Source organism: Schistocerca cancellata, chromosome 8, assembly GCF_023864275.1.
Source record: "Schistocerca cancellata isolate TAMUIC-IGC-003103 chromosome 8, iqSchCanc2.1, whole genome shotgun sequence".
NCBI lineage: Eukaryota > Metazoa > Arthropoda > Insecta > Orthoptera > Acrididae > Schistocerca > Schistocerca cancellata.
This window is the reverse complement of record NC_064633.1, coordinates 292,976,281-292,992,790: the sequence shown is the minus strand read 5'-3', so window position 1 is coordinate 292,992,790 and position 16,510 is coordinate 292,976,281. Positions and strand designations below refer to the sequence as shown.

Sequence of the window (16,510 nt, the reverse complement as noted above, 5' to 3'; positions counted from 1 at the left end):
CAAGTTCCAGAAGAGGTGCTGCATGCTAATATGTATGTATGTCTAATTCATTTACTCATGAGTATACATATATGGCCTAAATCCTGTTCAGCATGCCATATTGACTATTCCAAACAGATTGTGTAAAGTATCATAGTTATGAAAGAGGATACAGAGGTATTCCAATGAATATATGATATTTTGTTTCAGAGATCCACATGAAAAGGCATCGTGGTGAACGTGATTTTTCATGTGCTAACTGTGATTATCGTACATATACTAAAGCTGAACTGGAAAGACATAGCACTGTGCACACTGATCATACTGATGATCGTACCTTTGTCTGTCATCATTGTGGAAAGGTGTATGCAGTTTACAAGTCACTGCAGGAACATATCCGTTCTGTGCATGAGCAGTCTAACATGCATGTCTGTGAGGAGGTTAGTCACACTTGTATTGTCAACCACACACCTGGCAATTAATTAAAACTGCAACACTTTGAAGACAGCCTGCAACAAACACCAAATATGTGTGAAATGTACTACATCCTTGGATATACAAATGATTAATATTTCAGTCCATTCTCATGAAACAGGCAAAAGAAGCACTATCTGCATTTTGTATGTAAGGAAAGATTACACAGCATGTTTCATATCCAGAATTGAATTTTGGTTGTATGTGAGAAATTTGCATTATGCCTCTTATAAGGAGGAGAGACATCTACCTGTACTTTCCTGAACTTGATAGCAGCAGGTTCATGGCATATTACCATTCTGTGGTATTGCTACTGCTTTTGATAACTATCCCTCAGCTGTCATTTGAATATGGAACTGATAGTTTTGGGAGAGTCATACAGATTGCCATGCGGAACCTCAGAGGTTCCATGTGACAAGCAACTGAGAGGACAGACTTATTCACTTGGCCATGCAAAATCAAACAGTCTTGGTATGTACCTTGAGTCAGGAAACTGCCTTTTTTGCAGCAAGACAAGTATCCACATGGACCGTTTGAGGATATTTGAGACACTCCAGACTGTCACCATGGTGACCATTGTTGCAGCTGCCCTTGGTGTGGCAGCAGGGAGAGGCATTCTGACAGTGGTGTGCTCAGTGACAACACTGAATGCAGGAATGGCACCACATTGTCTTTCCAGATGATGCCTGGTTCTGCATACAGCATTGTGACGGACATACCTGCTCTGAAATCTCTGAGGGGAATCTGTATTGCCTGATTTTATTTGTCATAGTGATATGGGCCCAGCAGTTGACATTATGAAATGGATACCATTGGGTACATAACACAGTCACTTCTGGTTTATGCTGTATCGACGGTGTCTATGTCGACTGTGCACAATGCGTCATTTACCACCCACATCTCCACTGAGGGTGCATCATTTAGAAATGCCACTAGCAGGTGTCACCGTGAATCGTATTGTCGTCTTGTTACTGCCATGTTCGTTATCTTCCTGTGGGTCATGCTATGGACTCCATTGGAGGATGCTGTCTTTGCTTCCACTCACAGCAAGCAATTGTATCCATCTATGCATTTTTTTTTTTTTTTTTTTTTTTTTTTATGATGTCACTCACTGAGTTCTCCCCCAGATCGTGGAAGACTCATAGTGACACTACTATAAACATTGTATGGCATTATTAATTTTTCCAGTCCGTATAGTGATAAATAAATCAGGGACATGCTGGGACAGAGAATCACAGTGACCCAAAAACTATGTTTACATGCAACACATCTTCAGAAAGGTGAAAACCAAATTTTGGAAACTGTTTTTCACTGTTGTGTTTACATGGTGAGGTCTGAAGTGGAATTTGTTAGCCCAGTTAAATATGGTATTTGGCTGTTCCGGTTTCTGATTTAGTAAGTACAGTCACTATTTCTCTTCATTTACACAGGATGTTACAAAAATGTACGGCCAAACTTTCAGGAAACATTCCTCACACACAAATAAAGAAAAGATGTTATGTGGACATGTGTCCAGAAACGCTTATTTTCATGTTAGAGCTCATTTTAGTTTCGTCAGTATGTACTGTACTTCCTCGATTCACTGCCAGTTGGCCCAATTGAAGGAAGGTAATGTTGACTTCGGTGCTTGTGTTGACATGCGACTCATTTGACACTTGGGCAGGCATTGTTGGTGATGTCTTGATTGGGCCCCATGTTCTTCCACCTACACTCAATGGAGCACGTTATCATGATTTCATACGGGATACTCTACCTGTGCTGCTATAACATGTGCCTTTACAAGTACGACACAACATGTGGTTCATGCACGATGGAACTCCTGCATATTTCAGTCAAAGTGTTCGTACACTTCTCAACAACAGATTCGGTGACCGATGGATTGGTAGAGGCGGACCAATTCCATGGCCTCCACACTCTCCTAACCTCAACCCTCTTGACTTTCATTTATGGGGGCATTAGAAAGCTCTTGTCTACGCAACCCCGGTACCAAATGTAGAGACTCTTCGTGCTCGTATTGTGGACAGCTGTGATACAATACGCCACTCTCCAGGACTGCATCAGCACATCAGGGATTCCATGCGACAGAGGGTGGATGCATATATCCTCGCTAACGGAGGACATTTTGAACATTTCCTGTAACAAAGTGTTTGAAGTCACGCTGGTACGTTCTGTTGCTGTGTGTTTCCATTCCATGATTAATGTAATTTGAAGAGAAGTAATAAAATGAGCTCTAACATGGAAAGTAAGCATTTCCGGACACATGTCCACATAACATATTTTCTTTCTTTGTGTGTGAGCAATGTTTCATGAAAGTTTGGCCGTATCTTTTTGTAGCACCCTGTATATTAAAGGTAGATAGTTTCATGCTTAGTCTAATGTAACTGCTTCTCCTTCACTGCACATTAAGTCAGCCCATCCATTTCGGCCCCATATTTTGAAAACAAGACATAACTGACAATCCAAGCACATTTCAAAAATAGTTGTGCTTGTCCATGCGAGCAAAAATCGATTGTGGACGTCTAAAACTGCCAGCTAGAAATTTATTTTCAGTATTGATTTTGGCATGTTTACATGACCAACCAGAAGCGGTATTGTGAAATTGGTTTACAAAATCTGTTTTTGGGAGCCTCCTGCAAACATTTATTAAATATTTGAAATATTTATGCCAGCGGCTGTACCCTGTATTGATGTCTCCATGATGTTACCTTTCAACAAGATAATCCAAGACTGCATGTTTCCCATGCTGTCTGGACCTACTTAGATACTGAGATGGGTCAACTATTACCATGGCATAAAATTCACTAGCCCCCCTACAAATCCCCCCTCCCCCCAATTGGAAACATCATGAGATGCCACAATAGTGGCACACTACCAGTCTTCAGCCACTGAGATTACTGAAATCTGGTATAAGTAGGACTAGCATGTCAGTGTCTGTCATCCAAACTCAGTCTTGATTCTCAGCTGAGTTAAATGCGTTGCTGCTAGCAGAGATTAAACCTTCATGTATGAAATTTTGTTCCCTGTGTATGCCCAAATTCCTTACAAAATTAACTGTGTATTCTTCCTATAATACTTTACATGCACAATAAGCAAAATTTTGTTAATTATTATCCTTCATGGTGTTGCAATTTTAATGGCTGTCGTTATATTGTTTCTTGGTTCCTACTTGCAAAATGGTTACGATCTGTTACCAGTGCAACATTTTAGTGAAATTAATTTAGATGAGAATATTTGTGATGACAATTGATTTCAGTTTAGGCCCTAAGAATATATGGAAAAATCTTTTCCTCTTAGGTGTGAAAACTGATATTTGATAGTTATCAGGGCAGAGAAAGACACTTTATTTTTGTTTTATGGGATTTAAAACGTACTCTAAAAGGATGAGGAACAAAATGCTGGTTGAAGAACTTCTAAAAGACAACATTAAGGCAACTTTAAATACAGAAGAAACAAATAGTTGTTTTAACCAAGGAGGCACTGAATAATTTTTAGGTATTGCATAATGTTTGGTGCTGTTGTTGGTCTAATCGGTTTTCACTGTTGATATGTGGTTTATTATTATTATGTCTGTGCACTGTTGCATGGACATAATAATAATAATAATAATAATAATAATAATAATAATGATAAAATCAGTATGTTCCAGAAAGCCATGCATGTTATTGCAATCTTTCAGGGGGGGTTGTATTTCGGGTCCTAATTGATCACAGAGATAAGGGATAAAGTGTTTCAGATAGCCCTTGGCCAAGCAACTATCTGTATATTCATCAAAAAAATGTGCATGCTGTACCCATCTTGCAGTATAGAGTGAAAATTTAAACACTGTACACATCCTCCAGCCCATGAAAATTGAGCAAATTGGTTGACACTGTTGCATTAGCTGTAGCCTAGGCAGGGCTTGGATCGCTTTTGAAAGCACCATTTGTTCATGGATGGTTCCTGAGAAAAATCCTGAAAAACCATGATTTTTAGGTACAAAAAGTACCAACTGTGGGGATGGCCATTTCTATAATTTCTGTTCATGGTAGATCATCAAAATTTTTACCACACATTCTTAAGGTGATACTTTTGGGGAACTTTGATGAAACTTTTGAGGCAAAAATGTGGATTTAACTGCTGTCATGAACACATGGCTAGGTTTCTGGAGTCATTGCAAGGCTTCTGAGGTTATTAAAGTACGTTCTTAGTCAACATTTCTTCGCCTATTATGATGTGATGTCTCGGTATAACTAGTGCTTCAAGCCCAAAGTGGTGCTGTAGTGACTAAAAATAGGCTAAAATGGATCCTGACATGCCTGAAAAAACTTAACATGACTGCCAAAAATTATATAAAACTTGGAAGAATGCAAATACAGTAAAATATTTCTAATAACATTTTTCTCCTTTGAGGTACAAATTGCAAGGAGGACATTTTTGATGAATTGCAGTTGATAATCATAGTTTCCAGAAAAAATGTAAAGCCAATGATTTTGTGTTAACCTTGTATTATGCATACATATTTGTTGTTTATACATGTCAAAGTATGTAAATGTGTCAAAGTATATAAATAAACCATAAAAACGTGACTGGACTAAGGAATTTTTTTACATACGCAACAGGGAAAAGAAGAGAACCAGTGGAAAAATGTTCCTGCTGGAGCATAAAAAGGGTAACATGCTCTTCCTCAAGAGACTTTTACAGAAAATTGAGGAACAAACAGTTTCAATGCTCATGCTACCTTCCTCACCAAACATTTTGGCACGCACTTTTTGTATGGAAGAAGAGTAGCAAAGAGACAGCCACGATGAAAGAGATAGGAGACAATGCCAATGGGAGAGAAAGAAAGAGGAGAAATTGATTTTGGGAGAGAAAATGTGGCAGTGAAAGAGAAAGAGAGATGGATGAAGGCAATAGCGAGCCAAAGAGAGAGGAGATATTGGTTGTCAGTGAGATGTAGTGGCAATAAAAGGGAAAGAGAGATGGATGGAGATAGCAGCAGTGGGAGTATAACGGAGCAAAGTGGATCCCCCAGAATTTTTGAGCTGCTGAGGTATGGAGAAAGTATCAGTGGAAAAGAAAGATAAAAGATACAGTGTAAGTGAGCGAGAAAACCATGACAGTGATATGTACTGTAAATGTGTGGGAGAAAAAGAAGACGCTGGGAGAGAGATGTATATAGATAGTAGCATTGAGTGCGATTTGGTGAGTATGAAGGCTTAACTACGAAGATAGACTGGGTAAAAGGCCTTAGAATGTTCTGTGTTTAAAGAGGCAAATATCTTTGCATGCCAAGATTTTTGGTGAGGAAGACAGAATGAGGATTGAGGCAGCTGTTTCCCCACTTTTTTGTTGCAGCAGTCGTTTAAAGATGAACATATTCCCCTTTTTTGTGCTCCAACTGGAGCATTTTTCTGCTGGTTTATTATTATTGCTTCTGTTGTGTGTTAATTTCAATATTTTCTTTAAACATTTTGTTGGGCGAAAGCCAATTGATTTTAGTGGTGTTATATCTTCAGTTTCTAGTTACAAACAACTTTTTAATGGAACTGAATCTGCCCACTCAACAGAGTTGTCCCAAATTAGTTTATGTTATAGCAGACAGATAATACTGCATGGGATGCAAGTGAGTATGTTGGGCGAAGAATATTGGCAAACAAATATTTACAAGTGCGACAAATGCTAGAGGATATACCATTCAACTAAGTATTACACTGGACTAATTTTGGACCACTGTTTTGACTGGACACATTAGATTTCCCTTTGGAAAGTATCTTACTTGTAAAAAGAAATAAATGGACTTTCCCTGCCAGCATTGGATGTCATGTGAAGCACACAATGTGCTGTATTTGTTTTGGATGCCTCCTTCTAAACATCACAAAAATAAGAAACTTCCTGTGTGTCAGACCGAGACTTGAACTCAGGACCTTTGCCTTTCACGGGCAAGTGCTCTACCAACTGAGCTACCCAAGCATGAGTCACGTCCCGTCCTCACAGCTTTACTTCTGCCAGTACCTCGTCTCCTACCATTCAAACTTTACAGAAGTCTCCTGCGAAACTTGCAGAACTAGCACTCCTGAAAGAAAGGATATTGCGGAGACATGGCTTAGCCACAGCCTAGGGGACGTTTCCAGAATGAGATTTTCACTCTGCAGCGGAGTGTGCGCTGATATGAAACTTCCTGGTAGATTAAAACTGTGTGCCGGACCGAGACTGGAACTCAGGACCTTTGCCTTTCGCGGGCAAGTGCTCTACCAACTGAGCTACCCAAGCACGACTCACGCCCCGTCCTCACAGCTTTACTTCTGTCAGTACCTCGTCTCCTACCATTCAAACTTTACAGAAGCTCTCCTGCGAAACTTGCAGAACTAGCACTCCTGAAAGAAAAGATATTGTGGAGACATGGCTTAGCCACAGCCTGGGATGGCAATTACATCTTTCATCGCGATCGAGCACCTGTTCATAATGCACGACCTGTGGCGGAGTGGTTACACAATAACATCCCTGTAATGGACTATCCTGTACAGAGTGCTGACCTGAATCCTATAGAACACCTTTGGGATGTTATGGAGTGGCGATGCCACTCCAGGCCTCACCAACCAACATCGATACCTCTTCTCAATGCAACACTCCATGAAGAATGGGCTGCCATTCCCCACGAAACATTCCAGCATCTGATTGAACATATGCCTGCCAGAGTGGAAGCTGTCATCAAGGCTAAGGGTAGGGCAACGCCAAATTGAATTCAAACATTACTGATGGAGAGCACCTCGAACTTGTAAGTCCTTTTCAGCCAGGTGTCTGTATACTTTTGATCACATAGTGTATCTGCTGAAATGCCAGAGAAAATATAACTGATGACTCTCGGAGACACCCACCGTTTATATTAATCACTCCAAAATTGTTAAGGAGAAATGCAGAGTAACATTTCTATTAAATGGGATCAGTGCTTTTTCCAATGAAAATATGTATTAGGAAAAATTATGTCTCAGAAGAATTTTTGGTTTTAGGTGAAATATCTTTCTGTGCATGGGCAGAAGTACCTTTCCAGCTCATGTTATCAAAGTATGAGTGAAACAAAAAGTTGATTGAGGAATGAAAAAGACCTGCTGCCAGTTAGCTGGATGATGCACAGTCATGTTTCACTGCCAGTTTGCGTCTTCATTTCCTTTTTTCTTGTAATTTAACATCTTTTTTATTAATATTCAAAATGCAAAGCACATATGTTCCATGGCTCTTGTGATTTACCTTTTTTCTGGTAAGTGACTAATGCTATGTGTGTGCTCCAATTCGCAAGTAATTGCCATTACTCTATGGACTATTACACTCATTCACATTTTGTTCTATGTGTGCACCAGCAATTTCACCTCTTCTGTCCACAGGTGCGTGGCAGGGCAGGGAACAGCCTGCTGTTGAGAATATATTTTTCTCTATCTGCACTCTGCACATTTGTGTGCTTGCTGTTAATGATCACCCCACACCTCTCCCTCTGAAGCAAGCAGACTGAATGTGTATGCCATAAGACTCCTGCTTTCAAGGGCAATGCTGTTACCATGTGGACATCCAAGTACCTCATGATTCGACTCAAAGCTTCACTCTGAAACTAGCTTTTGTGAGATTGTTGGCATCTATCTCCAAGTGTCTATCAGTTCAGGCCTCTCAGTATTTCCGTGATGCATTTATGTGATTCAAACAAAAGTGAATTAGTCACACTGCCCTTTTTATCTATGTTAAATATCCTAGGCAAGTCCTATTTGATGTCGGTCCCACACGTTCTAGCATGGATCCCATGGGTGTTTTGTAAGCTGTCTCCTCTGTAAAGTGATTACATTTTCCCAGTATGCTACAAATGAACTGATGTGCCCACTTGCTTTATCTGCTATTGAGGTTATGTAATGATCTGTCTTGGTGAAATTCATTGTGTACATAGTGACACAATTTCAAAAACATTTCGAGAGGTGGTACCTCAGACTTATAGAAATATGTCATAAATGAACACAGTGTCAAAAGCAGTGTGGTACAAAATCATGTGAATGCTTCATCAAGAGTTGTTCCAAGATTAAGAAATTTTTATTGTCAGTCTGTCCAGTTGACCAGGAGTGAGTACTCAACAGCAGGATTAGTATTCACCCATAACTACAAAAAACTGCAAAAAATCTATTAATATTAGCAAAACAGTAATCTGCAGAGCTTACAGCTGAATCATGAGTTCTTTAAATTTGTTTGTATACTCTGCAACCAGCTGCACAGTATATAATGAGGAGTACTATTATCATCTATTACATTCCTTATTGACTTTGTATTTGAAAAAGGGGAAAGGGTGGGGGATGCATACCTATACACCACTATATGTAAAAGTCTCTTAACTAAACCTGATTTTTGGGTAGAGCCATATGATCAGCTTCTCAGAGAACTTTCTCAGACTTGGCAAACCCAGGGTGCCATAAGCAAGAGCTTGTCAGCTCTGTCAGTCTCCTTTTACTGTAAGCTTTTCACATGATTAAGCAACCTTTCTTTAAAATGACAGTGAAATGTTCCATCACAGGAAAGGGGATCTTGGATTAATCAGAGTACAAGTATTCTATAAATTTGTTATAATCCTCTCTTTAGGACAACAACATTTATTGAACACAAACTTCTATAACAACAGGTTAAAAGTTGCCTGTTAGTCCACAGAACCAAACAACAACAGCTATTGATAGAAATCAGTAATAGCCACAATTCCATATAGAAAATAATATGCAATAGTTCATGACTGGAATAGATATAAGTCCAAACACTACTAATTCAATGCTACTAAGCAAAGTTCTATTGAGGCTGACAGTGGTGAGAACCACACATTGAGAAGTCAGAGCACTATACAACACTAGTCTAAATCAGTTCAGGTAAGCAGCAGCACTAGCAGAGACAAAATCACATAATAGCAACTGAGAGTTAGTCCACAGCTGGTAACCCTTACATTTGCCCACTACAAAAGCTCACGTATCAGCCTGCATTATCAGCAGTCTTCTCGCCACAGATGCTCTCACCTAATGTAGGCAGTGTTACATGCATTGATCTGTGTGTATCATCGATTTGTACGCCTGGCAAGGCTACTAAAAAAATCTTTCTTCCAAAACTTCAAGGTGTCTTATATGACAGCAAAGATGATGACTGTTGATGTGAAACAACAGTTAGACAGCAACTTCAGCTGTATTAAATTTGCTTAGGTATAATGGGCTCTACTGAAGGTGACCAATATTCTCATAGGATCACCTGGGATGAAGACATATCACTGAATGTAAATGGAGCACACAGATTCAAATAAAACCATTCAGAACAATTGGTCTTGAGCACCAGTGCCCATAATATCAGAGTGTCAGGGTAGAGAGTGATCTTGTTGGGATGTCATCAGAAATATTTGGTGTTAATGGAAACGTAATGTGTTTTCCAAAAAATGTTCATTATGAAAAGCATATAAGCCATCTTTTCAAACTCTTTTTTCAATTTACATTTAATTTGAGCTGAACATAGAAGTGGGGGAGGGTGTAGGGTTGCCTTACGGTGCACAAAGACAATCTACATTTCTCAAACTCAACTTCACCACATAACTTTGTGTAGAAATATCATTTGAAGTATCAACAATAAAGCTAGTTGTAATTAAAGTGTCCTTGATTGTAATAAATCTGTACAGATCCTCCAGTAGTAAAGTTATTGATTAAAAAAAAAAATTGAAAAATAATTGATTGTTGTGTAGGCAGTAAAAGAATTATTTTAGCTGGTGTTTTAAATAGAGACCCTTAAAGAGTTCCTAAGTTTATAAACACTAAATTGCATTTTTACAGTAACAATGTTATGAAAAGAACAGTTGCTACTCATCATACAGTGGAGGTGCTGGATTGCAGATAGGTACAATGAAAAGACTGTCAGAATGTGAGTTTTTGGCCAAATAGGTCTTTGTCGAAAACAGACAACACAAACACTCATGCAGACCCAACTCTCACACACATGACCACAATCTCCAGCTATTTAAGCCAGACTGCAGACACCAGCAGATGATGGGAGAAGCAACTGGGTGGTGGGGGTAAGGAGCAGCTTGAGTCGGGGAGGGCGAGGGATAGCAGGGTAGGGATGGGGGACAGTAAAGTGCTGCTTGTGGAAATGTACAGGGACGAAGTGGAGAGAGGATAGAGCAGCTAGGTGCGTCCAGAGGTTAGATGGAGAGTGAGGGGGGGGGGGGGGTAGCAGAAAAGGAGAGAAGTAAGAAGACTGTGGGTGCACTGGTGGGATAGAGGGCTGTGTAACACTGGACTGGGAATGAAGAAGGGTAAGAAGAATGATGAACAAAAGTTGAGGCCAGGGGGGTAATGGGAACGTAGGATGTATTGCAGAGGGAGTTCCCACCTGTGTTGATCAGAAAAGCTGGTGTTGGGAAGGATCCAGATGCCACAGGCCATGAAGCAGTCATTGAAATGAAGAATGTTGTGGTGGGCTGTGTACTCAGAAGTGAGGTAGTCCAGCTGTTTCTTGTTTGTCAGTGGCGATTCACGCCAACAGAAAGCTTGTTGTTTGTCATGCCCACATACAATGCAGCACAGTGGGTGCAAATTAGCTTGTAGATTGCATGACTGGTTTCACAGATAGCCCTGCCTTTGAGGGATAGGTGATGCTTGTGACTGGACTGGAGTAGGTGGCTGTGGAAGGATGTATGGGACAGGTCTTGCATTTAGGTCTATTACAGGGATATGAGCAGTGAGGCAAGGGGTTGGGAGCAGTGGTTCAGTAGGTATGGATGAGGATATTATGTAGGTTCAGTGGATGATGGAATACAACAGTGAGGGGGGGGGGGCAGTGAGTAGGATATTCCTTATTTCAGGACTTGACGAGAAATACCGTATTTACTCGAATCTAAGCTGCACCTGAAAAATGAGACTCGAAATAAAGGGAAAAAAAATTCCCGAATCTAAGCCGCACCGGAAATTTGAGACTCGAAATTCAAGGTGAGAGTAAAGTTTTAGGCCGCACCTCCAAATCGAAACAAAGTTGGTCCATTGTAATATGAGACACAATTTAGGTCGAATGAATGACGATACAGCTACAGTAGTTTGGTTCGAGTCGTAAGCTTAGCAGTTAAGCTTTACCAGGTAGCCATTGCCCATGCGTCAGGCGCTCCGTCCGTATTTATACGGGTACCCTTCCTTTTTCACGTGCTTCGTCTGGTTTGAACCGATTGATTATTTTGCTTTGATCTGATAAGTGCTGTTTTCTTTGTTATAGGTGTTTGTGTCACTCTAAGCTGAAAATGCGTTACTGTACTGTGTCACGCATTGTTTGTCGCCTTCTGATAGTGCGTGTTTACGGCCTGTCGCCGCTCGGGGCATGGCTTGCTTTTGTGCGTGCTGCCGCCACTTCCAATTAAAAAAAAAGAGAGAGTAATCGTCTCATTAGCGAAACAATGGCAAGAGACTGCTATTTGTTGTTACTTACACTGCTGCTTTCTTTGATAATGATCAACAAGAACCAAATAATAGACTGCATATGATAGAACATGTTCTGAATGAGAGTTACGCGAAAATGTTTCTCCGTTTGAAAATCTTTGCGACCGCTTCTTTAGTACATCAAATTCTGCACAGAAATTAGTCACCTTAGAATTAAAAATCTAGTCATTTGCCGTGCTTCATTTCTGACTGTATCACTATTAGGCATAAGAATAATACGAATATAGACATGACGCGATACGTATATTCTTCCGCGTTTGCTGTTGTCACACTCTAGTTTCGTAGTTTATTAGGCAGGCAGGATTTAAATGTAATAGCAGCAAACACGAAAGAATACATGACAAAATTTTGATATTCATATTATTCTTATGGTGAAGAGAATACTGCATGTGATTCACATTTCATCAGGTTCCTATTAGCAACCATCTCTTCTCACAGGTAGGAAAACATTCATAAAGTAGAGTTGGCCATATTGACAAACATCCCAAACAGTCTTGCATGTCGGATTTTCGTAGTACATTGAAATTCTGCTACATTCGAAGATGAACAATACGGAATTTGTATTTACTTCGTTGGATAATGTATGAAAATGCAGTGGTCGAAACTCGGGGCAGAGAAAAAAAGCTCGTCTTCCACCTTTTTTTTTTTCTTTTTTTTTTTTTTTAATTTATTTACTGACGCGGAGGTTTTGGCGCCAGTATTTATCTTTGTGCCTACAAAGCATGCCTGTGTAGCGCTACATATATTCGACGGCAGAAGTTAGTTGTGGCGGCACCTACCAACATTTTTCAGAACTTCCACCTGCTTTGCACTCGATTCTAAGCCGCAGGCGGCTTTTTGGATTACAAAAACCGGAAAAAACATGCGGCTTAGATTCGAGTAAATACGGTAGTTGTGATAATGATGGAGAATGTGATTCACTTGCTCCAGTCCTGGTTGGTACTGAGTCACGAGGGGAATACTTCTCTTTGGCTGGGTGGTGGGACTTTGAGAGGTGGTAGGTGACTGGAGAGATAGGGCAGAGAAGATCTCTTTTTGTACAAGGTTGGGAGGATAATTACAGTCTGTGAAGACCTCAGTGAGATCCTCATATTTCAAGAAAGACCACTCGTCATGAGAGATGTGACAGTCACTTGTGACTAGGCTGTATGGAAGGGACTTCTTGGTATGGAATGGGTGGCAGCTGTCAAAATCAAGGTATTGCTGATGGCTGATACGTTGCGAAATGGATGGAGGTATTGATGTAGCTATCTTTGAGGTGGAGGTCAACATCAAGGAAGGTGGCTTGTTGGATTGAATAGGACTAGATAAAGTGAATGGGGGAGAAAGTGTTGAGGTTCTTTAGGAATGTGGATAGCGTGCCCTCATCCTTGATCCAAATCAGGAAGATGTCATCAGTAAATCTGAACTAGGTGAGGGGTTTGGGATTCTGCTTGTTTAGGAAGGATTCCTCTAGATGGCCCATGAATAGGTTGGCTTAGGATGGTGCCATGCAGGTGCTTATAGCTGTACCCACAGTTTGTTTGTAGGTAGTGCCTTCAAAGGAGAAGTAATTGTGGGTAAGGGTGTAGCTGGTCTTGTTGATTAGGAAGGCATTGTAGTTTTGGTATCTATTGGGCCCTGGCAAAAGTAGTGTTCTTTAGTGGTAAGGCCAAGGGCTTTGGAGATGTTAGTGTAAAGGGAGGTAGCATCAATAGTGATGAGCAGGGTACCATGTGGTGTAAGGACAGGAACAGTGGAAAGTCAGTGGAGGTAGTGGTTGGTATTTTTTATATAGGAGGGTAGGTTGTGGGTAATAGGCTGAAGGTGTTGGAGTACAAGAGCAGAAATTCTCTCAATGGGGACACAGAAATTGGCCACAGTGGGATGTCCTGGGTGGTTGTCTTTATGGACTTTAGAAAGGATGTATAAGGTAGGAGTGCGGGGACTGGAGGGGTGAGGAGAGAGATGGACTCTGGGAAGAGGTTGTGGGATTGGTGCAAGAATTTGTAGAGACACTGGAGATCCTGATGGATTTCTCAAATGTGGTCACTGTGGCAAGGTTTTTAGATTGATGGATCTGACAGCTGGTGAAATCCTTCTGCCAGGTAATTCTTGTGGTTCAAAACAACAGTGGTGAGCCTTTCTCAGCAGGTAGGATTATAAGGTCGGGATCAGTTTTTAGATGGTGGATTGCAGTTCTTTCTGCAGATGTAAGGTTAGTTCACATGTTGAGGTATTTGGGGAATGATGGTGATGCAAGGTTCGATGTCAAGAAATTCTTGAAAATTAACAGGAGTGGTTCTGAGGCAGTGAGGGTGGATCATGATTTGATGCAGGAGTGAACTGAGTTAGGCAGGGCTCAACATTGGTCTTTGATTGAGTCAGATTGGTAGGGTTGGTGGTGAAAAAGTGAAAAAAGTGTTTCCACTGTAGGAACCAGGAGAAGGAGAGAAGGTCGTTAACAAGTTCTGAGTGATTGAATTTGGGACAGTGCAAAAGGTGTGTCCTTTGGAAAGGACTAATACTTCTGCGGCACTAAGGTTTTTGGAGGGAAAGTTCATGGCTGTGTTTTTGGTCTGTGTAGGTTCTGGGTTCTGTATGGTGGTGGGAGGGAGTTTCTGGGGGTTGGGTAAATGTATTAGGTCTGTGAGACAGTGTTTGTCAGCTATGAGAAGATATGGGGGAAATTTGGAGGTTTTTATAGAGGTGGGGGATAGTGGTAGTCCGATGCAGGAGTAGGAAGTGGACAGGGTGGAGAGTTTTTTTGAGGTGGTGGTGTGCATGTTGCTCTAGTTCTTGGAGAGCAGGAGTTTCAGTGTATGATATAAGATCCAAGAATTTGAGATTGCATAGATGGAGAATTTTGCAGATGGAGAGGTTTTATATGATTTCTCAGTATTATGTTGGTAAGGGTTAAGGATTGGCGGAATCGGAACAGATGAAGGTCATTGTGGAAGGAAGAATGGTAGCCCAGATAGGTAATTTGATGGTAAGGCCATTTGGGGAGGATTCCATGAGCCAAGCAACTATACAGGAACAGTATGTGTGGTTGGGTTCTGGTTAGGGGTAAGTAAGCATTTCTGTATTGATGCAGATGGCAAGAGTAAGGGTCCATGGTGATGGATAAAATGCATAAAAATACATAAATAACCTAAAAAATGTCCAAAAAAATTCACAGAATTACACCTAAATAACTGGGAAAAATCACGAAAAGGTTGAAATGGATGGAGTAAGTGGTATCAAGATGAAATCAGGAAGTAGGCCAATAGCAAAAGGTGAAAATCAGCCAACTGAAACTGGGATGAAGACACAATGGGGTAGAGAAAAAATAAACAAAAAGATTGTAATGTAATATGGGTTGCAGGTCTGTGGGTTGATAAGTGTGAAGAAGGGGAACGGCACATGTGACTACATTAGGTGAAGTTAGTAGGTGCAGACTGGAGTAGAGAGAAGGAGTGGTTGTGGGGTGGGAGGGATGAGATAAAAGCTCGTGTGGCACAGAAAGGTATGGGAAATAACACATGAAAATACATGAGAGTGACACAGGAAGTGTGATCAATTTGAAGATTTAGGATTATTGATATCGATGGGAGGAATGTGGGACATGAGATGGTGTACCAGCAATCAGCGCAGTCTTGTGGCCTTTTATAGGGCATAGCCAAAATGGTTGGTAGAGTGTGGCCCATAAGCAGATCATGCTGTGGGGTTTGTAAGGCAACAAGAGAGACACAGGAAACAAGAGTAAGTAGGACGAACGCTGAGTACAGTAATGAATTAAAAAAATAGTAACAAAGGAAAACATCACTGGGTTGCGGGATGGAAGACAAGCCATCAGGCAACATCAGACAATGGAAACTGAAGAATGGACTTAACAATATTATGAAAAGGACAGCTGCTACTCACCATATAGCAGAGATGCTGTGACGTAGATAGGAACAACAAAAAGACTGTCAGAAAGTGAGCTTTCTGCCAACTAAGTCTTCATCGGAAATAGACAACACATGCACTCAAGCAAACACAACTCGCACACACATGACCACAGTTTCTGGCTGCAAGCACAAGTGAGTGATGGGAGAAGCAACTGGGTGGTGGGGGTAAGGAGCAGACTGGAACGGGGGAGAGGGATAGCAGGGTAGCGGTGGGGGGCAGTAAGGCGCTGCTTGTGGAAACGTACAGGGATGAGATGGAGAGAGGGTAGAGCAGCTAGGTGCGTCCAGAGGTTAGATGGAGACGGATTGGGGGGGGGGGGGGGGTAGCAGAAAAGAGAGAAGTAAGAAGACTGTGGGTGCACTGGTGGGATAGAGGCCTGTGTAACACTGGACTGGGAATGGAGAATGGTAAGAACAATGATGAATGAAGGTTGAGGCCAGGAGGGTAACGGGAACGTAGGATGTATTGCAGAGAGAGTTCCCACTTGTGTTGTTCAGAAAAGCTGGTGTTGGTGGGAAGGATCCAGATGGCACAGGCTATAAAGCAGTCTTGAAATGGAGGATGTTGTGTTGGGCTGTGTACTCAGCATTGGGTAGTCCAGCTGTTTCTTGTCCACAGTTTGTCAGTGGTGATTCACGCCAACAGAAAGCTTGTTGTTTGTTATGCCTAAAGAATGAATCACAGTGGTTGAA

General features: G+C 41.1%; 1 protein-coding gene across 5 annotated transcripts in view; it reads left to right on the top strand.

Moving 5' to 3' along the window:
* The window catches only part of LOC126095234 (zinc finger protein 761-like), a 171,309-nt gene that overhangs the window by 120,860 nt on the left and 33,939 nt on the right, over positions 1–16,510 (top strand). For all 5 annotated transcript variants that reach the window (XM_049909979.1, XM_049909980.1, XM_049909982.1 and 2 more), the window contains one exon: positions 190–419. In XM_049909979.1, the coding sequence (XP_049765936.1) occupies positions 190–419 (230 nt within the window). The remainder of the gene's footprint in view (positions 1–189; positions 420–16,510) is intronic.